The 25,948-nt window shown below is 40.9% G+C and overlaps 1 protein-coding gene across 5 annotated transcripts in view; it reads right to left on the bottom strand.

Annotated features, from left to right (window-relative positions):
• CCDC148 (coiled-coil domain containing 148) overlaps positions 1-25,948 on the bottom strand; it is a 120,832-nt gene that overhangs the window by 10,440 nt on the left and 84,444 nt on the right. For all 5 annotated transcript variants that reach the window (XM_050969244.1, XM_050969241.1, XM_050969240.1 and 2 more), the window contains 3 exons: positions 18,214-18,354; positions 11,366-11,484; positions 2,123-2,240 (listed from right to left, as the gene is read on the bottom strand). In XM_050969244.1, coding sequence (XP_050825201.1) covers positions 2,123-2,240; positions 11,366-11,484; positions 18,214-18,354 — 378 coding nt within the window. The remainder of the gene's footprint in view (positions 1-2,122; positions 2,241-11,365; positions 11,485-18,213; positions 18,355-25,948) is intronic.

The raw sequence follows: 25,948 nt of genomic DNA, 5'->3' as shown, positions 1-25,948 counted from the left end.
CAAGCACAGAAACAGTTTCCTTACCTTGTCAAAACTTTTTTTTTTAAAAAACTTTCCCTTTATTTTTTATTAATTAAGTGTAACACAATACTGTACTGAATTTGAACTTTTTTTTGGGGGGTGGGGGGAGCGGGAGGTCCCTGCTGCTGCATGATTGTGTACCTTCGGTTCCAAACAAGGTGTGTGGTTGACTGGTGAGTTCATAACTCTGGTGTTCGTAACTCGCTGTATTGACATCGCAAAATAATGTGGTTATTCTAGCAGAATATTTTAACTCAATCATTTAACTCAATCTTAAAAAAACTTCAATAGGTTTAAAAAAAAAAGGACTGAAATAGCAGCCAATTGAACTTTGAGGCTCATTTATCTGAAAACCAGCTCTGACACATGTTAAAGGAATGTAATGAGGACATTCTGTCCAGAAGAGAACAATCTAGCCTAGGCCTGCCTTTTAAACTCAAGAAAGTAAATTCAGTCTGTATCTCTGTAACAAGCTGGCATGTTCCAGAAACCTGTACAGAAAGACAGTGCTCTTCTGAGTTACCATAAACTCTAGTGCTAGAACCATGCATAAAGTGTACTCATGCTGGCAAAGGGATTTTGCCTACTTCAGTCAAGACATAAGAGGATTTGGGGTATTGCTCTGAGTAGAGACAACTAAGGACTAGGACAGGGGTTGGTAACCTTTCAGAAGTGGTGTGCCAAGTCTTCATTTATTCACTCTAATTTAAGGTTTCACGTGCCAGTCATACATTTTAACATTTTTAGAAGGTCTCTTTCTATAAGTCTATAATATATAACTAAACTATTGTTGTATGTAAAGTAAATAAGGTTTTTTAAATGTTTAAGAAGCTTCATTTACAATTAAATTAAAATGCAGAGCCCCCTGGACCAGTGGCCAGGAACCAGCCAGTGTGAGTGCCACCGAAAATCAGCACATGTTCCACCTTTGGCATGTGTGCCATAGGTTGCCTACCCCTGGACTAGGACCTAGGATATCTGACAGTTTAAGTTGATAATATCCCTACATTACTAAAGTTCTGCAGGAGATCCAAAAGGAGCTGAAAACATTCCATTTGAAGTAAATTAAATCACGAATGTCAGTCAACTTACTTTTGCACATAACTGTTTGCAAGATTTGTATTACAGCTTGCATCTGTGCAGGAAGATTTAATTTTTCAGTAAATCACTTTTCTTATGCATTTCTCTCCCTCAGGTAGGTCTATACTGCAATTAAAAGCCCTTAGCTGGCCTGTGCCGGCTGACTCAGGCTCTCAGGGCTTGGGCTAAGGGGCTGTTTTATTGCAGTGTAGAATTCTGGACTCAGGCTGGTACCCAGACTTTAAGACCTGAGTTACACTGGGGACTGTTTTGGCCTCTAGAGTAGCCCACAGTTGGAAAGACACAAAAAGTGGTTTAAATAAACTTTTCCTTGCTCCCCACTCACACTCTGGGTTGCACTTTCTATGCTGCACCTCCATGAATACAGCATAGAATCTTAAGTACTAGATTTCCCTTTTATTCCTTGAAGACAAAAAACAACTCAGGGAAAATTAAATTAAAAAAAAATTAAATGTAACATAAATGTTTCAAAGACATATGTTCAAAGGTTAGGAAAAAAAATAACATTATCACAGTAAATTTAACTTGGCAACCTTGGATAAGTGCTGTCTGGAATACAGTTTTTTCATGAACTCCACAAACTTCACAGAGAGTTAAACTCAATCCTGTGCAGAGCCAACCCATGGCCTATGAACCATTTACGCTCATTTTGGGGGCTGAAGTGATTCATAAGCCTTGTGCTGGTCCTCTACACAGGACTGAAACTAAAAGGAACAACAACAGAAGAAAAAGAGAAAAGGATCCCAACTCAGAGAAATTAGTAACTATCCACTTCCAAATGTTAACAGATTCCACTGTGTCATTTAATATGTTAATGTGCATATTGTCAGAAGTACAAAACACAAAGGGTGTGTAAAGTGGCAGAGGTAATGTTACTGTTAAAACCTTAACCTTTTCATTCCTTGATTGCTGGGGAATTGCTTTTGTAATGTGTTATATTCATGTAATTTTATGTAGCTTAACTGAATATCTAAATACTATACACAGAAAACAAAATCACCTGTTGCCTGAGGGCTTCAAGACGTCTCTCTCTTTCTTCTTTCTCATGGGCTTCTTGAAGGGACAGTTCTTTTCTCTCCATCAGGCGGTTTTCCAACAGTTGTTGTCTAAACTTAACCCTGTACAATAGAGCATATATATATGATGAAAACATTGGGCAAGTTGTATCAAACTGTGGTTTTAACATTTCTGCTTGAAAACCAGGGTGAAATTCTTTATCTCTATCTCATGAATAATATGAGGTTTTCTCAAAACACCTGAAACTAACTTATTTAACTATTTTACCAGAGTTTAAAGAATGGATAATTATCCATGAATATTCTCACGTTAGCTAATTATCAGAACACATTTATGGATCCTAATTTTTGTCCAATATTCTCTATGATTCAGGCCCAAAGTTTCTGTTTCTTGTTTTCTGACCAAGCCAGGGCTGAAAGTATTGAAGAAGTGGCACTCCTAGCTCATGAGAAGAAGAAAGAAGATCATCATATTTTCATGATCATACTATCTCAGAGGTTCTCAAACCTTTTTTTACCGGTGACCCCTTTCACATAGCAAGCCTCTGAGTGTGACCTTCCCTAATAAATTAAAAATACTTTTTTTATAGATTTAACACCATTATGAATGTTGGAGGCAAAGCGGGGTTTGGGGTGGAGGCTGACAGCTCGCGACCCCCCATGTGATAACCGCGTGATCCCCTGAGGGGTCCTGACGCCCAGTTTGAGAACCCCTGTACTATCTTGAGAAGATCATCATGTAGTTCATGCTGTCCAGTCGGGAGCAGCATTAACAAAGATCTTTAGCTTCCTGGGCAGAGGATAATAGTTGAGATATGAAAGCTACATACACAACAGGAATGCATTTTAATTTGTAAATATATTCTCAGTTGCAAATAGTATTCCAAGTTTAAAACAGCTTAATAAATATTTTATAGTTGACTTTAAGTGTTTCACTTCTGTTGTAACTTCACAGTATCCACATGATACTGTAATAATTGTTATACTTACTATATTGTATTTAGTAACATTTTAACTATTTTTATTTCAAAGTAAACTTTAATTTTGCGGCAAAACAGTTTTAATGTTTTAAGACTCAATTTTGACTTTAAGTATCCCAGTAACTAACAATTTTAATAAGCAACAAGCTGACAAATGAGTTTAGCTAATTAGTTTCAGCAGAGCTACCTTTTGAAGTATTGTGGGTACATACTTATGTAATTTCTGATAAGTATAATTTCATTAAAATTCTGCTTTCAGCCAGACTCATAACTATTCAAGAGGAAAAAACTAACATGCTTATTTTAAAAGTTTTAACAGAACTTTTAAAAATGTTTGTAATACAAGTTTTTTTCAGACTATAATCATTTATTGTTTGTTACTGTGATTAGAATAAATATGTCACGAATGCTGTGGGTACATGTAGTTTTTATGTAGTGGTTAAACAAAAGGACAAAGCTTAGAAGATGTTTCCATATCTGACATACATTTGTATGATCTTGCTAAGTCATTGGATACCTGGGGCCTAAAATACATCACATGTTGGGCCAGGTTTTCCAGAAGTAGCTCCTTGCTGGCATCCATAAAATTTATGGGCCAAATCTTCAACTGGTGTAAATTGTCAATTGAAATCAGTGGAGCTATGACAATTTACATGAGCTGAGGATACGGCCCTATGTGTATATAGGGAAATTGGTACGGTATTTGCACATACAAGTACCCATTTACACTTTCAATGGATCAAATGCTGATACCTTTGTTGAAACTAAGTAACTTGCTCCACAAGTGGTTCCTATTGGTTTCAATGGGACTACTTGTAGAGAACGATACTATTCAATGTCTATAAGCATAACCTGCCCCATTTATCTCTAAAAATCTACTGAAAATCCATTAGATCAGTAAAACATGCCACCTGTAATGACCACTTGCCATGCTATGTCTGTCTAGTACTGTATTGCTCTGTATTGTCCCCATTCTTAGTTTTGTAAAGCCCAATCCTACAAAGATTTTAGGACTACTCTTGCTTATAATTAAGCACATATCTAAGTCTACATAGCATTATGACCCTTGACTGTAAGCTCACTGGGGCACGTATTTCATTTTAGCTTGGCATACTTAATATACCGCAGAGTGCCAGGCAGCACACATGCGGCACTACGGTACCTAGTAACAGTAACACCTCTCTTTCCTTCTTTGATTAATGTTAGTGAAGAAGTCTGAAGATGAAAAGCATTACACAATTCCAAAGAATTAATAGGCTCAACAAACAGTAAGTAGTTTTTCCTTTCCTTACACTGTTTTATTTTGTATAGTATGACAAGTCTGGTAAACGTAAAATTGAGCATTTACTTACTTTTGATTCATAATCTCACCTCTATTATTTCTTTACTGAATTGTGCCATTTCTTTATTTTATATAAGTTATTAGCATAATCCTTTCCCACCCTATGATGCTATATAACCAAATATCTATAGCTTTTAAAAACACATTAGAAAATAACTCATGTACTGCTTATGTATCTTTTGTAATGGATAGTAAATTGCTCATAAATACAAAGACTAAATTCTGGTTTGTTGTGTGGCTGTTTTATACTGCACTATCACTGGAATCAGGCTGCATCACTGACATAGCTGGCCTTGGCAGGATCACTCCATTGTACAGGGGTCCTCATATGGCACAGAGTCAACACAATGGCTTCTACACATCCACCCTGTTGATTTTTTTTTTAACTACTGCTGGAAAACAGAATACAGTCTCTCCGCCCTTGACTCTTAAATAGCCTCAGGCAATAATTTCAACTGGATCTCAATCCCAAACATTCATGGCCTTAGGTAAAGTACAAGATTAATGGCTTCAGTGCAGTGAATTAAATGAAAAGCCATTGCAGGTGTGTTAAAGAGGAGGCAAACAAGAGGATGTGGAACAGAGGACAGAACAGTGCTCATACTGTGACAGACTGACAATATCCTGAATGAAATTTATTGAAATAAAACTAATTCAGTAAGGTTTAACTTAACATCTTTGGAATTCATTGTATTGAAAATGCAATTGAATGTTACTGTGGAATTGTATGAATTTCCATGGGAAGGGTAAATAGGAGATCAGCAGGGGGGTGACTGGGCAAATTCACTCAGGTTTTAGCATCTCCAGAGAAGCCACCTCCCTAGAAAGGTGAGCATGTACGAATTCAAATGGGATTCCCCAGGGACCAACAGACAAAGAAAGGGGTTTTGGATAAAAAGCCTGGTTTTAAACTGGCTCCTGGCTTTCTTCCTGTTTCAGAAAATGGACAGGACCCCTGGTCCACAGTGGGCCCCAATCCTTAGGGTAAAGTTGTCTATAATATCAAACCAATAAATTGCAATGCATGTCAGACATTTTCTTTTCTCATTTTGAAATATACTGGTTCCAAATTGTAGAAAAACTATAACCAAGATGCTCTTTTTTCTATATATTGAAAATTCTAAAATAATCCTTTTTGGATGGGGGAATCCACCCAGTTCTACTGAAAACCTTTCTTTGGAGTGGCATAGTATCACATATGAACAGAATAAATACCAAGATTCATATTGTAAATACAATGTTACACATGTAAAGACTAAGTCTAAATTTTCAAAAGTAACTAGTAACTGAGTATCTTAATTCTTGGGCATCCAATTTGAAACACTTTAAAAAGATGTCACCCTGACTTTCAGAGTGTTGGGGCTCAACATTTTCTGAAAATCAGACACTTCCCCCTTCTTCAGTGCCCAGGGCCATCCTTAGCCATAGGCAGAACAGGCAGCCGCCTAGGGCACCACTAGGTCTGCAGGCATCACTCTGCCAGACAGAGGGGAAGTAGTGGAGAATGTAAGAGCAGGGCTGCTGGGTCCTAGAGGGAGACGAATGCAGCACAGTCTGAGGGAGGGGATTGGCTGCTGGGGTCTCTGGGAAGGGGTGGGAGAAGGAACTCACTGTGAGTGTGACTCTTTCCCCCAGCCTGAGGTGAGGCAGGCTTGGTGGCTCTGGCAGTATCCTTTGTTGTCGCCCATAACATCCATTCTTCTCCCCCCTGCCCCAAGGAGCACCCCCCCTTATCCCTTCCCCCCACGGAGCACCCCTTTCACCCCCCCTCTCCTCTGTCAGAGCTGGGTTGGGTGTGGTGCTGGGGGAGGAGGCGAGGCTGGCTGCCTGCTGAGGAATGAAAGTGAAGTAACTCACTTCCTCCATAGGCAACAGGGGCAGCTCTAGGGATTTTGCCGCCCCAAGCACGGCAGGCAGGTTGCCTTCGGCGGCATGCCTGCGGAGGGTCCCCTGGTCCCGCAGCTTCAACGGACCTCCTGCAGGCATGCCTGCGGAAGTTCTGATGCCACGGGACCAGCAGGCCCTCCACAGGCATGCCTGCTGAAGGGCCACCAAAGCTGTGGGACCAGCAGACCCTCTGCAGGCAAGCCGCTGAAGGCAACCTCCCTGCCACCCTCGTGGTGACCAGCAAAGCGCCCCCCGCAGCTTGCTGCCCCAAGCACGCGCTTGGCATGCTGGGGCCTAGAGCCGCTCCTGATAGGGAACCGGGATTGGAATGGTCACACAAGTCTCGGCGGGGGATAACCAGATAGCATGTGCGAAAAATCAGGACAGAGGGTTGGGGTAGGGTGAGCAGATGTCCCGCTTTCATAGGGACAGTCTCAATTTTGGGGTTTTTTTCTTATATAGGCTTCTATTCCCTCCTCACCCCCAGTCCTGATTTTTCACACTTGCTGTCTGGTCACCCTAGGTGTGGGTAATTGGTGCCTATATAAGACAAAGCCCCAAATATCGGGACTGGCCCTATAAAGTCAGGACATCTGGATCTGGTCACCCTAGCTGGGGAGTGTGTCTCTCCCCTGGATGGAGCTGAACAGGGCAGGATGAGCTGCTGTGGCTCCATGGGTGCCCCGTTCCTGAGATCAGATGCTGTGCTAACTTCACCAGTGCCCATTGGCGTGTGATTGGACCTGAGGGTTTGCTGCTGCTGTTGCCACTCTGCACCCCAAGAAGTGGATTTTGGGGTCTTGCAGCTTTCCACCTATCTCCTTCTCTACTGCAGCTGTTGGACCAACAGGCTGGGGGGTGAGCCAAGCATGAAAGCAGTACTGTGTTGCCATTTAGGGTACGTCTACACTATGGGATTATTCCGATTTTACATAAACCGGTTTTATAAAACAGATTGTATAAAGTCGAGTGCATGCGGCCACACTAAGCACATTAATTTGGCAGTGTGCGTCCATGGTCCGAGGCTAGCGTCGATTTCCGGAGCGTTGCACTCTGGTTAGCTATTCTGTAGCTATCCCATAGTTCCTGCAGTCTCCCCCGCCCCTTGGAATTCTGGGTTGAGATCCCAGTGCCTGATGAAGCAAAAATCATTGTCGCGGGTCGTTCTGGGTAAATGTCATCACTCATTTCTTCCTCCGGGAAAACAACGGCAGACATCATTTCGCGTCCTTTTTCCCTGGATTGCCCTGGCAGACGCCATAGCACGGCAACCATGGAGCCCGTTCAGCTTTTTTTTTTACTGTCACCGTACGTGTACTGGATGCCGCTAACAGAGGCAATACTGCAGCGCTACACAGCAGCATTCGTTTGCTTTTGCATGATAGCAAAGATGGTTATCAGTCATTCTGTACCGTCTGCTGCTATTGTAAATTGGCAGCAAGATGATGGTTATCTGTCGTTCTGTACTGTCTGCTGTTATCATGGGTGCCCCTGGCTGAGATCGGCCGGGGGCGCAAAGGCAAAACTGGGAATGACTCCCCGAGTCAATCCCTCCGTTATGGTTTCTAAAAATAGAGTCAGTCCTGCCTAGAATATGGGGCAAGCGTGCTAGAGAACCAGTGTATCAGAGAGCATCGCTGCTCCGTGTCAGATCCCGCAGAAATGATGAGCTATATGCCATTCACGGGGGGTGCCCCTGCAACAACCCCACCTGTTGCTTCCCTCCTCCCCTAACTTTCCTGGGCTACCATGGGAGTGTCCCCCCATTTGTGTCATGAAGTTATAAAGAATGCAGGAATAAGAAACAGTGACTTGTTATAGTGAGATAAAATGAGGGGGAGGCAGCCTCCCACTGCTATGATAGTCCAGGCAGGACATTAAGCAGTGCAGAGGAGAGGTGCCCAGCATCCCGCTGCTATGATAGTCCAGGCAGTACAGAATCTTTTCTTTACACAGGAAAGGGAGGGGGCTGATGGAGCTCAGCCCCCAGTTGCTATGATGAGGACGGTTACCAGCCGTTCTGTACCATCTATTGGGAATGACCAGGAATCATTCCTATTTTCACCCAGGCGCCCCCGGCCGACCTCACCTGAGGCAAGCCAGGAGCACTCACGGGCTGATAGTGATGACGGCTATCAGTCATATTGTACCGTCTGCCACCAGGGAGGGAAGAGGAGCGGATACTGCTCTTCACTGCTGCAGCATCGCGTCTACCAGCAGCATTCAGTAGACATAGGGTGACACTGAAAAAAGTCAAGAAATGATTTCTTTCCCTTTTCTTTCACATGGTGGGGGGAGGGAGTAAATTGATGAGCTATACCCTGAACCACACTGGACAATGTGTTTGAACCTACAGGCACTGGGAACTCAGCCAAGAATGCAAATAGTTTTCGGAGACTGCTGTGGACTGTGGGATAGCTGGAGTCCTCAGTACCCCCTCCCTCCCTCCATGAGCGTCCATTTGATTCTTTGGCTTTCCGTTACGCTTGTCACGCAGCACTGTGTAGCCTGGAGATTTTTTTTCAAACGCTTTGGCATTTCATCTTCTGTAACGGAGCTCTGATAGAACAGATTTGTCTCCCCATACAGTGATCAGATCCAGTATCTCCCGTACGGTCCATGCTGGAGCTCTTTTTGGATTTGGGACTGCATCGCCACCCGTGCTTATCAGAGCTCCATGCTGGGCAAACAGGAAATGTAATTCAAAAGTTCGTGGGGCTTTTCCTGTTTACCTGGCCACTGCATTCGAGTTCAGATTGCTGTCCAGAGTGGTCACAATGGTGCACTGTGGGATACCGCCCAGAGGCCAATACCGTCGATTTGCAGCCACACTAACCCTAATCTGATATGGTAATACCGATTTTAGCGCTACTCCTCTCGTTGGGGAGGAGTACAGAAACCGATTTTAAAAGCCCTTTATATCGATATAAAGGGCCTCATAGTGTGGATGGGTGCGCCGTTAAATAGGTTTAACGCTGCTAAAATCGGTTTAAGCGCATAGTGTAGACCAGGCCTTAGATTGTCATTTAACAAATTTGTTCGCCAAAAATGCTTGCTAACAATCCTGAAATCAATTTCAATATTTTTTTTTAAAAAATCAATATCTTAGCCAAAAACAGAAAATTAAGTTGTTGACAATTATTTGTCATAAGTTTGGTATGGGGAAGGGAGTGGACCAGTTTTCATCAGAGAAACAAAAAATGTTGACTGACTTTCCTATAGCCCTGTTACTGCTAAATAGAGCCCTCCAACAACTATAATATGCTCATCTTCTTACTAGTGTATAGAGCAGGGGTCGGCAACCTACAGCACATGTGCCAAAGGTGGCACACAAGCTGATTTTTGATGGCACACAGCGGCGGGCTGAGCGGTTCAGCTCGCTGCTGCTCTGGGGTTCCGGCTGCTGCCCCATTGCCACCTCGGGTCCCAGCTGCTGGCCCCACTCAGCACCCACTGCTGGCCTGTGGACCCCCAAGGAACCCCAGGCTGGCAGTGGGCTGAGCAGGCCGGCAGCTGATACCCTGGCTGAGCCACTCAACCTGCTGTCAGCCTGGGGTTCCATTCACTCAGCTGGTAGCGGGCTGAGCGGGACTACATTCAACGAAATAGGAAAACAAGAGCAACTAATGACAAAGTGCAAGAACCTAGAGCAGTGATCCCCAAGCTTTTTCATCTGGTGGGCCAGTACGCAGGTGCACTGAGAGGCCCGTGTGGGCGCCATGGCACCCGCAGGCACCGTGTTGGGGACCCCTGACCTAGAGAGCCTCCTGAAGCACGGCGATCATTTTGATTTAAATGGACTTGAACTGTACGAAGAATTGAGTACACTGTCATCAATGTTGCCACATGCAAAATCAATGATGGACATTGTACAGTTTACTCATACCAGCAAACTTGTTGACATATATCCTAATGTGTATGTTGCCACTCGTATTCTACTGACAATTCCTGTAACAGTAGCATCAGGAAAACGGAGTTTCTCAAAACTAAAGCTCATTAAAAACTATCTTCGCTCTACAAGGAGTCAGGAACACTAGACTGGTCTTGCTATTCTTGCAATCAGACAAGACGTCACTTTGTCTTTGTCATACGATGACATTCTTACTGGCCAAAAAAGCCAGAAAGATTACTTTTAATTAAAAACTAATCCTTGTTTCAATACCTCTTCAAAGAAATTTCCAATACTATGGTGACAAATAAAAAAAATTATATTATTTGCATCATTCTGTCAAATCAGAATTTTTTCTATAGTGCTACTTCTTTAGTGCTAGTCCATCAGTATTACAGTGTGCTTAACTATGTTAAACTGGTTTTAATAACATGCATGTGGCAAGTTTTCCAATAGTGTCAGCTTATGTTTGTGTTGCTAAGAGCAAGACAGGCACAGGGGCACCAGTTTAATAATCCTACCTAGGGCACCATAAATCCTAAGGACGGCCCTGTGAGTGCCTAAAAAAAATCTCCTTTCCCCCCACCCCCCAAAAATCAAAAGTTCACAAAATCATTAGTCACTTTTGAAAAGGTAAGCGACGAGTATGTATACCTTAAATAATGGATCTTTCAGGCAGGAAATCAATTCTATATAAATGTCTCCCATTACCTGTCTCTCAAATAGATTAGAAATAGTTCTATGAGATGGAGGAATGGAAGATGTTATCTACACTAAACTATAATGAAGTCAATGGACTCAGTTTTAAATTGTTGAATCCTGTTCCAGTTGCAACAATTTGCAGTTCACCCAGTATAAAGCCTTGTTTAATATGGTTTCGTTCATATGTATACACAAATTGGTCCAGGGAACTGTGTTGCTATTGGGTTCCATAATCCAATTCTAACTGTATGGTAGGATAGAGTTTCATTGCATAATAGGAAATAAAAAAAAGAACAATCAATTTATCCCAAATTTGGGGCAACTGAGCAAATCAGATCAGGAAGAGAATAGTTACTCATTCTTGCCTGTTGATCATCTATTCACTTTTCAGGGTTTTTTGTTTTGTTTTCTTTGTTTCTTTTAATACCTTTCTTTATCTTTAGTTGCTTGTTCAATCATTAATTTCTTCAGTTCTGCCAGACGCTGTAGATCTTTCTCTTCCATTTCTTGCCACTTGCGTTGTTTTTCAGCCCAGTATATTCTCACCTGGAGTTTGTATGAATGACATATATAGATTAAAACGGAACATTTATAAACCAAGATACAGGCCAGTAAAACAAGGATAATGCCAGGGAAACCCTGACATCTTGGATTTTGTAATAATATGTATATTTTAAAATAGCATATTTGCCTATGTTAGGAAACATTAACAAGCTACACTTTAAATGTGAAGCTGCAGAAACTGCTTTTGAGATGTAGTAGGAGCAGAAGAGAGTTTGTGGAACCCCCCCACCCCCTGGCCGCATGAATAGAAAAATTGCTAACCGGTATGTTTCCTGCAGTCCTTTCTTTTTCCATCCTATCCAACAACAGCAACTACAGACAGCATTATTGCTCCCTCTACCAGGGAGCAAGGCAACAAAATACAAGGCAATCAGAGCACCTCATTTCCAGTTTGAATCAAGAGTAGCTCCAAGTGGCAGTCCTACAGCGGAGAAGCAAGGAATATAGGATGAGAGCTACAACAAACAGAATTACCAGTGAGTAATTTTTTCTTGTTACTATGGCCCTCTTCATCTGTTCTACGCAGCAATAGCAATTACAGAAAGCAGACATCCCATGAAATAACCAAAGAAGATGGATGGGCTTTCTTCAGATGTTTGGAGTGTCAGATATGTCATCACTGACATTGCTTTTGGTCTGACTGGTAATGCCAGATAAAGGTGAAAGGAATAGACAACAGTCTTACAAATTTAGCTACAGAACTGGAATTTCAATGATGCAGAAAATTAGCATGCTCCTTACTGAATGAAGATGAGCTCTGTGTAGTCTTGAAAGCTTATCTCTTTCACCAACAGAAGTTGGTACAATAAAAGATATTACCTCATCACCTTGCCGCTCTGAACGGCATTTAGTAACTTTGGATATATTACTTTGTCCTAGTCAAAGGCTAATAAGAATGTCTAATCCACAGAGGTTTTTGTGGCGTACACCGTTGTTGCATTAACCCTCAAAACGAGTGGTTTTCAAACTTTTTTCATTTGCAGACCCCTATAAAAAATCAAAAGGAGGTGCGGACCCCTTTGGAAATCTTAGGCACAGTCTGCAGATCCATGAAACGACTGTTCTACGGTAACAATCTTGAAAACCACTGTTCTATAGTAACAACAACCTTTCACAGACCCCTTAGACATTAAGCTGAAATTAAAATTGTAAATATGTATCAATAATTTTAATGAAGGAAAATTAATAAATAATAGAATCTTTATATAACACACAACTGTCTGAAAACAAGGAAATTCAAAGTTAAATAAAATTATTTTAAAAGTATGGAAATAGAGAGCTAAGGTACCCCAAATAGCTGTAGCTTTGCTCTCTTGTTCATTTCACTGTGAGAACTCTCCATGTAAAGTTTATATGTATCTTATACTCTGAGGCTCCACAGGACTGAACCTCAAAAGGGCTCCCATCTGAAGATATTTTGTGCATCAGCTGTGTACCAGAGTCCTGCTTCTGCACCACCTCAAGTCAATGGGAGTTTTGCTATGGACTTCAGTGCAAGCAAGAGCCAAGTTCTGTGTGGCTTAGGAACTCCACAAAACAGATACACAAAAGAGCTCCAGTCATGGATCTTAGCAGCTCCACAGAATATCCATACAACTTGGGATATAGACTTTTAGTTATTATGTACATTTTTAAAGCCCTCAACTAAAACATCTAAAATCAATTTTATTCATTTTGAAGTACATCAAGTCCCTGGTTAAAGAGAAAGTGAGGAAGATGCTTAGTTAAGAAGGAAATAGTTTAAGTGACCATTACTTGCAACAGAACCTCTATGAAATGGCAATAAAAGTAATACATTATATGTCACAGAAATACATTAGTTTTAGGCTTTTGTAGAAGGCTCCAGTTTGCAATGGCTTTCAGTACATGAGACCTTTCAAAATGAGCTGTTCCATTTTTGAAAACAATCCTTTAGGTGCTGTGGTTCAGGAAAAAGTAGATTTTCAGAAAATGTTGATATTTCATTAATCGCAGTTTCCTGCTCCACAGGGTTAAAATTGAATAGCAAACCATAACTTTATTTAGGTCATTTTTATACGCACAATACGAAACCAAGAACAACTGTACAACTCTGGTTATTAGAATATTTTTATTACTTGACATATTTATATTAAAAAAACCTCTCCTATTGCACTAATCTCCTTGCATTCTGCAGACTTGCATAAAAGAAAAAAATCTCATAAATGTAATTAGGTCAATGTAAAATTTTTGAAATGTAGTATTTTAAAATGAAAAATAAAATCTGACTAGCAAATTGTAGTAGATATGACCACACTGTACAAGATAGCACTGTATGGAGTATGACAAGTACAGTATATGTAGATTTAATAATGTTTTACCCATTCTCCACTGTGTGGGAATATTCAATATACCAACAGTGGTACAGTCTGTGTAGTGTGCAGATATATCTTATAACCCTGTGGATCACAGACTTCTTTGCTCCCATATGGAGTGTTTACCAGCAAAAACAGATGCGATCAACAATGAAGGGAGGATCCAACATCAAGTACACTGAACTGCAACACAGGATATCAATGCCATCAACTAGTGCATGTTTTCTATTTGAGTATAAATGCTCAAGAGTTCTGTTTAGCTGTACTTGGAAGGGGTGAGGATTGCTCCATGATCCAGGTAGTTATATAGAAGAGTGACATTGCCAATGGCAATTAAATGCCCCCCCCATGCCTTTTTTCCTGTTCCTCTGGGGTTTTATGCCCACCTGCCACTGGGCAACCCAACCTAAGACAAGACAGACAGGCAACACAAACTAAAACAAATTGATCAACAGCTGAAAAACTTCAAATAAAAACAAAGCAAAAGTTGTGATGCAATCTACCCAGTAACTCAACCACTCCTCCTATGACATAGGAGAAAATAAAAACTAGATGGCCAAGGCCATCAATAGAGACAACTTGTTGGACAACTCTGAAACATCAATCAAAATTTCTTCATGTTGCATCCTGAACTAGCAATAAACCACTGATACTAAAGAGGCATTCAGGTGGCAGGGGATCAGAAAGCAAATACAATTTTTGTAATGGTTGGAGGTTATACACATTTACCCCCTCGAAGGCTGTCTCTATAGTAGAAGCACTTTTCCTGGCAAAGTGCTCCTTGTGTAAATACAACTGTACCGTACTGGTATAGAAAAATCACTCCCTAGGAGTGAAACAAATTGGTACAAACACAGCTTTGTATCTATGCTAGGAACTTCTGTTGGCACATTATATGTCAGTCAGGGATCACACCTCTTCATACCCGTGACCAACAGTTATGCCAGCAGAAGTCTTTAGTTTATAAAGACTAAACCAATACCTAGAAGCAATAATAACCTAGCCTCTGGGAACAAATATCAGAAAACATCTGCCAGATCCAATGTGAAAGAATGCAGGAATCACACAGTATAGAGAATCTTGAAAAGTTCCTCTTGTACATTTTTGATATATGCTTAAAATGTCTACAGATAATGACTAGAACATGCTTACACAGTGTATACATAATCCTGTCTCATCCAAGTCAAAGGCAAAACTTGTATGGACTTCAAAAGCACCAGGATTTGGCTTAAAGTGCATATTTTACATGCTTATAAATATGACCTCATATGACAAGTTCCCAGAATAAAAGAAAAAAGTTATAGGACATGAGACAAGAGGGAAAACATTTTTTCAAGTGCTTTTGTCCCACTGTAACACTAACTACATGCCAGTCTCTTTAGTCATTTCATTCATTCTATTTTTTTAGTTGTAGTGTGACCAAGGGAAAAGGGTCTGGCAATAATTTATATTTAATAGCAATGAAAAATCGATGAGAGAATTAAAGAGACAAATTCATGCTACCTCTATAACCAGCAAAGAAGGAAACTAGATACATCCTGTACATGGGCACAACCTAACATCCATAGCAAAGAATGATGGCCATGAAAATCAAGTCCATCACCTCAACTGGTGAGGCATGTCTAAGGAAGGGGGAGAGCAAGATGGCTTGGAGATAGGAAAGTGTGGAAACCTCTCAGAGTTAAATTCCTCATATAGGACACAAAGACTGGCACTTTCTCTAGGCAGCACTCTTGTGTGGAATGGTTGAATGGAATGGTTGCTATAGCAACACAGATATGATAATGATCTGCAGGTAAGGGACAAGGGAAAATTTCTTTGGACAGAATAGGGAAACCCTATGTCAGGCCCAAAGAGGAGTTGATAAGAGGACTTTCTAAAGATCTAGGATTTTCTTTTCTCTTATCTGTAACTAAGCTAAAGGACCGTTACTTCACTCAATTTTGTAAATCTTTTATTTTTTTGCTTTACTACCATATTCTCTTTAGTTTTAATAAATCTTGTTTTAAAGAACATTACTGCAATATGGATAATGTCATGAAGATGGTCTGAAAGAGACAATAAATACTTCAAACATCTAAGTAGAGGTAGAGAAGGATAAGTCATTTCTGGAGCCTAACTCCCCCATTTGTGCTCTCAGTCAGATAGGGCATGAACAGAGTTTATGTTCATTCCCATTAAGGTATGTTACAAAGGGCTATTACAGGTATTTACCTATGGAGAAGCCTAAGGACAGAGATATTGGTTGGCAGGGTACTATTTATTCCATTTTCCAGCCTTCACCACTGGCTGATCAACTGTTAACTTAAATCCTCCTTGTGGGCTGGGGTCCCTGGATTTCACTAAACCCTTCAAATATGCATCATGAAAATATTCTATTTTGAAACAATTCTGCCTGTCTGATTTTCTGACCCCACCTCTTACCTTAACTCATTGCTTCCAACAGATGTATACACAAAAGCCTACTCATCAGTGGCCCAATCCTGCAAGCATGTCAGCACCAATAGCCTCATAGAAGTTAATGGGACAGCTTATGTGAGTAAAGTTACTCATGTGCTGATGCGTTTGCAGGACCATCCTATAAACATTAATTTGCTCCTGCTGTTTATTGCTGACTTGAAATAATAATTATGCATTTTTAATATAAAAATTCCATAGAAACCAGTTGTAATGTTAATCCTTTGAGTGTAAGATTTCAATATGAGAAATAAGTAAAAAATAGGTAAATTCTCAAAATCAAAAGGTTCCTGTTTTTGTATAAATTACATTAATAAAAAATGGTGTAGAGAAATATAGCTAGTATGTGATACATACACAGATTTCTCTATAAGTAGTAAAAAACTTATTCTACAAAGTTTTTCCACAAAGTATTATTTAGACTTTAGTTAGAACAATGTTATTTCCCCCAGAGATCAAGGCAGGTGAGGTAATATCTTTTATTGGACTAATTTCTGTTGGAGAGAGAAGCTTTCTAGTTTACACAAAGCTCTCCTTTACATCTGAGAAATTTACTCAGAGGATATGTTTACACTACAGTTAGACACCCGTGACTGGCTCGTGCCAGCTGACTCGGACTCTGGGGTCTTTTAAGAGGTGGTTTCATTACAGTGTAGATGTTGAGGCTTGGGCTACAACCTGGGCTGTAGGACCTTGGAAGTAGGAGGGTCCCAGAGCTTGGGCTGCAGCCCCAGCAGGAATATCTACACTGCAGTGAAACAGCCCCTTAGCCAGAGCCCTGGGAGCTGTTAGTCAGCTGGCATGGGCCAGCCATCAGTGTCTAATTGCAGTGTAAACATACCCAGAGTGTCACAGATAAATACAAAGTGGAACAGATTATTTAGCATAAGTAGTTAACATATAGGGACTATTCAAGGTGAAGTGGCTCATTAACACCTCTCCAGTAATGGGGAAGGGGGGAAAACCGGGGAGTGACGTGTGTGTGTGTGTGTGTGTGTGTGTGTGTGTGTGTGTGTGTAAAACAAGGATACAGATTGTTGTAATGAATCATAATTCCATTGCGCTATTCAGTCCATGATTTTTAGTGTCTAGTGAAGTTATGAATTTAAGCTTGTAGGCTCATCTCTTGAAGGTGCTATGCCTTGACTGAGAGGCGTTAATGGGCCATTTCACGTTGAAATATGTTAACGTATGCTAAACAATTATCTGTTCCATCTTGTATTTAGCTGTGACACTGAGTACATTTCCCAGACCTAAAGAAGAGCTCTGTGTAATCTCAAAAGCTTCTCTCTGTTGCCAATTGAAGCTGGTCCAATAAAGTATAGTACCTCATCCACCTTGTCTCTCTAATATCCTGGGACCAATAAGGCTACAACACTGCATACATTTCCCAGTCCGTCAAACGATGCTTAGCACAATGTATACATAGATGTCTGTTGTCTTGAAAGAGGTAGTGTGCATCCATTCTTAGAAGCCTATTTGAAAGTTCCCTGTGTTGGTCTAAATGCAGTGTGGTTAAACACTGTAGCCAATATATTCTGAGGCTCATTTGCTGCAATGCAGCATATCTTGCTGCAGCTTTGGTAGCTTCAGTGGTCTTTGCCGTATTACTCGATAGCATAAATATGTAAGTCAGCTAGAAATGCAGTAGTTTCTCTGCACTGATTTTCCTTGCGACTGTGTGGCAGCCACAGAGTATATGCCTCTATTGGTGTCTTTTTAGAAAAATAAGAAAGTAGCACAACTGCTACACAAGTATACACAGCTTCAAAGCTGGGTATTGGCAACATTCCACCAACCACTTGCTAATCTCGAAACTAATACCAAAAAGACTATTTACAATAATATAAAGTACTGAGATTACTTAAAGCTTTCAAAAGCAATTAGATAATAAATCATTCAAATACCACATTTTCCATACCTTTTCTTTTCCCTCTGCTCTTTGAATCATTTCCTTTTTTTTCTGTATCTTTTCTTTTTCATCTTCCTTTTCTTTTCTTCTGGCAGCTATAGCAGCTTCCAGTCTGGCTGTCTCCTCCTGGTGTGCTCTCCACTGTAGAACCTGACATAAAAGATTGAACAGGAGTACTTGTGGCACCTTAGAGAATAACTAATTTATTTGAGCATAAGCTTTCATGGGCTACAGCCCGCTTCATCAGATGCATAGAATGGAACATATAAGAAGAGTATATACATATACATACAGAGAAGATGTCATACCAGCTCTAAGAGGCTACTTAATTAAAATGACCTGTTATCAGCAGGAAAAATACTTTTGTAGTGATAATCAAGACGGTCAATTACAGACAGTTGACAGGAGGTGTAAGGATAGTGTAATGACTCAGCCATTCCCAGTCTCTATTCATTGAGAAAGTCTTCCCGCTTAGTCAATCCCTTAACATAGTAAGTGTAACACTGTGGGCCTGAAAAATTGAATATAGTGAAGAAACACAAGTAGTCTGTTTATCATTTAGGTGTTCTGATTCAATCAGCAATGTACTATTATTTAATAAACATCACTTCCACTTAGTAATAGAGCAGTCACTCTCCATTAATTGGTGTATTATTTAAGAACAAAATCCCACATGAAAAGTTAAAGACTTTCAATGATACTTGAGCTCCTAAATGCTTAAGTCACTTCTGAAAATGGCCTTGAGGCTCTTACGTTACTTAGGCCATGGCTACACTGGCACTTTACAGCGCTGCAACTTTCGCGCTCAGGGGGGTGAAAAAACACCCCCCTGAGCGCTGCAAAATACAGCGCTGTAAAGCCTCAGTGTAATCAGTGCTGCAGCGCTGGGAGCGCAGCTCCAGCGCTGCAAGCTACACCTGTAAGGGATGTGGTTTATGTGCAGCGCTGGGAGAGCTCTCTCCCAGCGCTGGCGCTCTGACTACATTCACACTTCAAAGCGCTGCCGTGGCAGCGCTCCCGCAACTCTGCCGCGGCAGTGCTTTGAAATTTCAAGTGTAGCCATACCCTTAGGTGCTTTAAAAAATGTTACCATTTATCTTACATGGTATGCATATTTTTATTTTCTTATTTGCCATATATTGCTTCAAATCATAATTATGATATTATATTATTAGTAATAATAATAATAATATTTATTATTATTGGCTGAGCAAAGTGAGGCCCTACATTCACCTTGATGGCATTTTTGTTTGTCTGTCTGTAATGTGATAACTTTGAAATAGCACATCCCATCAATTCCAAATTTTCAGGGCATGTTCTAGGCATCAATGATGTCCCATTGATTCTGTGGAAAAGTCAGAAACCTGGAAGGGGAAATTGGGTACAATACACAGAGCCCCCTTACATTTGCTTAGCAGGTTTAACTAGCTTTGTAATTACCTCTAGATCAAAGAACCTGTCTATGAAGCCAATCTCAGCTCTGCCAATATCTCAATAGAGTTTTAAATGCCGACACACTGAATGGCCTATCTCCCAGAGAGAATATCAGGAGGAGCCAGAGGGTGAGAAATGTGAAGGAGGCCTAATTCCGTCTTCCCTAATGCGCTGCCTCCCCAAAACTTCAAGGTGGGGGAGACAGAGACAGGGAACCAAACCAGCCCCTGCAAATATTGACTCTGGAAGGAAAAGGAGCACACAAAGGGCAGTGTGTGTCTGTGCATTTGCTAGCCAGAGCTTGGGGCTGCGGTAATGGAGGGTTCTGGTGGGGAAGGAATGTGACCTTCTGAGGTCAGGAAGAAGGGATTGGTGGAGCAGGTTAACAAGTATCTAGGGGCTGGGAGTGTCTAATGCCCTCATCATCTCATTCTTTAACCCCCCATTCTGATCCCTGTTCCTCCTCCCTACATGCCTCCTTCCCCCACCACATTACTACAGGCAGATAAATCTCTCTAATGCCTCACGCTGCTTCCTGCACATATCACAAGCAGTAGCTTTATATGCTGCTCTCTCATTGTTTGTGCAGCTCAGCCTACAGAAGCAACAAAGTGTGTGACCCTCTAGTTATAAAATAATAATACCAGAAAGCACCTACAAGCCATAATTGAAACCATTTATCCAAACCCACCTCCCCATTAAAGTCAGGGATCCAAAATACCCCCGTTTTTGGTTTGTAAAGGAAAAATCCAACCAATGAGATTTTGCAAATGCCTAAACCATTCCTATTTTTTCCATCTCTCAGAAAGTAAGATTAAGTGTTAAATGACTCCAGAGAAATTATACCAGGCATAACAATGTGGAACATAAAAAGCCACAATATGGGTACATTATGAAATGTAATAGTCAAAATCATTTTGGTAGATAGAGATTTATTTTGCTGCAGAAGTGCAGCTTGTGTATTTGTTTCATGTACCGTGTGCTGAGTAATAACATGAAAGGACTCCAAGCTTGTAAAACTCAACTGGCTCATAGTAAAAAGAGCTATTTAGAGATGCCACAACTGCAGCTAGCATTCTAGCCATGTGCACAATGTCTGATTTTCTGATGAATCCTCCAAATTCTTTCTTCCTGCAAGCTGTGCTCTTCCCTTCAAGTTTCAAGAAGGTTGCTACATCTTTCCTTTTAACAGCTTTTGTTGTGTTTTTTGTGCAAGTGTTTGCTGTCTTGCTGGGGCCAGAGGTTACTAGTATACAGCCCACCCTAGAGACATAGCCTTTAGCACCAGCCCATTGTAGCCTGTCAGTGTTCAAGCCTGTTTGCCTTTGAACCAGTCTCTGACTTCTTGTTTGTGTTACCACTCTTGGTGCAGGGCTTGTTTTCACCCTGTTGCTGCCTTCATTCTATTGGGTGGCGTCCTGTTGGTCCTCTGTGAGTCTCATACCTCCTTTCTACATCAGGCCAGCTGATGGCTGAGGCTCTATGTCCTCCTGGTCCTGACCTTGGACAGCTATCTGCCACTACTCTGTAGTTGTCTTTGGTTTCGTCTCCATGGCATGGCAAAAGTGAAGCCAAGTAGCTTATGTTTGATGCAACAGAGCAGTGGAGGGATGCAAAGGGAACAATGACATGATCAAAGTGATGGGCAATGAAAATGATTTTTGCAGCATCATTTTGAATGGCTATAATTGGGGAAAGATGGCATTTGTCAAGGCCAGTGAAGGATGTTGCACTAACTGAGATGCAACATGATGAGAAACTGAACAAGAGTTTTAGCTGGATGGATGGGTGGGAAAGGCTATATCTCAGAGATATTATACAGAGAGATTTGGCAAGACTTAGAAATAGCCTGGATGGTGTACTGTCTTCCTGGAGCAATGCTGCAAGATTGAATGAGACAATAAAAAGAAGTTTTGTTAAATACATTAGGAACAAAAAGAATCCTAACAATGGTATTGGTCCATTACAAGATGGAAATGGTAGAATTATCAATAATAATGCAGGAAAATCAGAAGTGTTCCATAAATATTTCTGTTCTGCATTTGAGGGAAAAACAGATGTAGTCATATCATATGATAACACTCTTTCCACCTCAAGAGGATGTTAGACAACAACTACGAAAGTCAGCTATGTTTAAATATTAGGTCCAGATAACATGCATCCAAGAGTTTAAAAAGAGCTGGCTGAGGAGCTTGCTAGACTATTAATGTTGATTTTCAAAAAATCTTGGAACACTGGGGAAGTTCCAGAAGACTGGAAGAAAGCTAATGTGCCAATTTTTAAAAAGGGTAAAATGGATGACCCAGGTAGGCCTGTCAGTCTGGGAAGACAATGGAGAGGCTGATATGGGACTCAATTAATAAAGAACTAAACAGGAGGATAACATAATTAATGCCAATCACCATGGGTTCATGGAACACAGATCCTGTCAAACTAACTTTATTTTTATTTATTTATTTATTTTTCTGAGATTACAACTTTGGTTGATAAAGGTAATTGATACAATAGATTTCTGTAAGGCATTGGTCTTAGTACTGCATGATATTTTGATTAAAAATACTAGAACAATATAAAATTAACATGACACATTAAATGGTTTAAAAGCTGGCTGATAGGTCTCCAAATGTAATTGTAAACAGCAATCACCACTGAGTGGGTATATTTCTAATGGGTTCCTACACAAATCAGTTCTTGGCTCTATGCCATTTAACAATTTTTATCAATGACTTGGAAGAAAACATAATCACTGATACAGTTTGCAGATGACAGAAAAGTTAGGGTAATGATAAATAATGAAGAGGACAAGTCACTAATACAGAGTGATCTGGATCACTTGATAAGTTGGGTTCAAGCAAATAATATGTGTTTTAATACATCTGCGGCGTGGGGCATGGGTCGCTTGCTGGTGGATTCTCTGTGGCTTGGGGTCTTCGGGCCACAGTTTGAGGACTTCGATGGCTCGGGCATAGGTATGGGGTTTGTTATAGAAGTGGATGGGTAGGGTTCTGTGGCCTGCTTTGTGCAGGGGGTCGGACTAGATGATCACATTGGTCCCTTCTGACCCTAGAATCTATGAAAATGTATACATCTAGGAACAAAGAATGTACATCACAAGTACATGATGGGGGATTCTAGTGTGGAAAGCAGTTACTCTGAAAAAGATCTGAGGGTTGGGGTGGAAAAATCAGCTGAACATGAGCTACCACTGTGATGCTGTGGCTAAAGGGCTAATGAGCTTTTTGGATGCATAAAGAGGGCAACTCTCTGAATTTGGAACTGGTGTAACTGCTGCTGGAACACTGTGCCTGGTTCTGGTGTCCACAATTCAAGGAGGATGTTGACCAACTGGAGACCTTTCAGAGAAAAGCCATAAGAATGATTAAAGGATTGGAAAACATGCACTATTAGTGACAAACTCCAAGAGCTCAATCTATTTAGTTTAACAAAGAGAAAATTAAAGGGTGATTTGATTACCATCCATAATTATCTAAATGGGGAACAAATATTTGATAATGGGCTCTTCAATCTAGCAGACAGAAAGGTATAACACAATCCAATGGCTGGAAGTTGAAGCTAGACAAATTCAGACTGAAAATAAATTAACTGGAACAATTTACCAAGGGTCATGGTAGATTCTCCATCATTGACAATTTTTAAATCAAGATTGGATGTTCTTCTAAAGGACATGCTCTAGAAATTATTTTGGGGAAGTTCTATGGCCTGTGATATAGAGGTCAGACTAGATAATCACCATCGTTCCTTCTGACCTTGGAATCCATGAATGTATGTGAAGACCTAGGGAAAGTTTACAGGCCTGAGTGAGAGGCAGGATGGTGGTTTTGTCCACAGTGATCAAGAAACAAGGTAGCGGGAAGGCTTGGAGGTCAGAGATTAAGAGCTCTTTTTTTAGAGATTAAGAGCACTTTTTTTTAGCTTTAGACTGAGGTCTGGAGTACAGAAGTAGCTCTGTGAATTATCCACATAAAGATAGTAGTTCAATTTGTGTTTACTGATATTACCCAGAGATAAGGTGTAGAGGAAGAAGAGAAGGGGACCAAGTTCAGAACCATGTGGAACCTCCCCAAAAAGCTGAAGGGCAAAAAAAAAAATAAAGAATCCTCTGAAGGATACATTGAAAGAGCAATTTGAGAAGCAGAACAAGAGAACTATAGTTGATTTTGTCAACGGTGGTTAACAGGTTGTGGTGGATGAGGACGGAGTAAGATTTGGCTAAGAAGAGGTCATTAGAAACTTGAGGAAGAGTGGTTTCAGTTGAGTGCAAGGGCTGAAAGCCAGACTGGAGAAGGTCTAGGCAGAACTGGTGGAGAGGAACTCCAGACAGCAATTGTAGATAGTGTGTTCAATGAGCTTAGAGATGAGAAAGCAGATTGGGAAAACATTAGAGAAGCAGGGCAACAGGTAGAGGGGAAGTGGGGTCGAGAGTGGGTATTTTTAAGATGGGAAATTACACAAGTTTTTATTGTGAAGGGAAAATCAGAGAAGACTGAGAGGTTAGGTAAAAGAATAAGGCAGTTGATGAGGAGAGGCATGAGGAAAAATCAGGAGATAGGATGAGCTGTGGTCACTGGGGCAAGTGGAGGGTAAGAGGAGGAGAGCAGATAAGAAACTTCTACATCTGTGACCAGGGAGAAGGAGAAGAAGGGAGTTGGGGGGAGGGGGAAAAAAGTGATCTGAGGGGAATGGGAAAGTCATATTGAATTTTGTCAATAATAAGAACATAAGAACGGCAATACTGGGTCAGACCAAAGGTCCATCTAGCCCAGTATCCTGTCTCTGACAGTGGCCAGTGCCAGGTGCCCCAGAGGGAATGAACAGAACAGGTAATCATCAAGTGATCCATCCCCTGCCACCCATTTCCAGCTTCAGGCAAACAGAGGCTAGGGACACCATTCCTGCCCATCCTGGCTAATAGCCATTGATGGACCTATCCTCCATGAATTTATCTAGTTTTTTGTTATGGTCTTGGCCTTCACAACATCCTCCAGCAAGGAGTTCCACAAGTTGCCTGTGCGCTGTGTGAAGAAATACTTCTTTTTATCTGTTTTAAATCTGCTGCCTATTAATTACATTTGGTGGCCCCTAGTTCTTGTTTTACGAGAAGTAGTAAACAACACTTCCTTATCTACTTTCTCTACACCAGTCATGATTTTACAGACCTCAATCATATCCCCCCTTAGCCGTCTCTTTTCCAAGCTGAAATGACCCAGTCTTATTAATCTCTCCTCATACAGAAACCGTTCCATACCCTAATTATTTTGTCATCCTTTTCTGAACCTTTTCCAATTCCAATATATTTTTTCTGAGATGGGACGACCACATCTGCACACAGTATTCAAGATGTGGGCATATCATGGATTCATATAGAGGCAACATGGTATTTTCTGTCCTATTATCTATCCCTTCCTTAATTATTCCCAGGATTCTGTTCGCCTTTTTGACTGCTGCTGCACATTGAGTGGATGTTTTCAGAGAACTATCCACAATGACTCCAAGATCTCTTTCTTGAGTGGTAACAGCTAATTTAGACACCCATTTTATATGTATAATTGGGATTATGCTTTCAAATGTGCATCACTTCGCATTTATCAACATTAAATTTCATCTGCCATTTTGTTCCCCAGTCACCCAGTTTTGAGAGATCTTTTTGTAGCTCTTCGCAATCTGCCTGGGTCTTAACTATCTTTAGTAATTTTGTATCATCTGGTAATTTTGCCACCTCAGTTTACTGCTTTTTCCAGATCATTTATGAATATGTTGGATAGGATTGGTCCCAGAAGAGACCCCTGGGAGACATCACTATTTACCTCTCTCCATTCTGAAAACTGACCATTTATACCTACCCTTTGTTTCCTATCTTTTAACCAGTTACCAATCCATGAGAGCACCTTCCCTCTTATCTCACGGCAATTTACTTTGCATAGGAGCCTTTGGTGAGGGACCTTGCAAAGGCTTTCTGAAAATCTAAGTACACTATGCTTGTTGACCCCCTCAAAGAATTCCAGTAGCTTGGTGAGGCTGATTTCCCTGTACTAAAACCATGTTGACTCTTCCTCAACAAATTATGTTCATCTGTCTGAGAATATTGTTGTCAGTGAAAAGGAGTAGGAACTAACGAGGCTTGAGCCACCAATGCTTTTTGTGGAGAGAAAGGAGAAGTGAGCAGCAATGGAGAAGCTAGGTCCAAGGAGCAGAGAGTTGTTGAGAAGCTGGGGCTTTGCTCTTCCTCCTTTCCCCGCCTGTAAAAATTTTAGCTCTTCCTTGCTGGGCAAGAACTACCAGTTGTTTTACC

This window comes from Gopherus flavomarginatus, chromosome 10 (genome assembly GCF_025201925.1).
Source record: "Gopherus flavomarginatus isolate rGopFla2 chromosome 10, rGopFla2.mat.asm, whole genome shotgun sequence".
NCBI lineage: Eukaryota > Metazoa > Chordata > Testudines > Testudinidae > Gopherus > Gopherus flavomarginatus.
The sequence above is the reverse complement of the archived record's forward strand: the minus strand, read 5'-3'. Positions and strand labels throughout refer to the sequence as shown.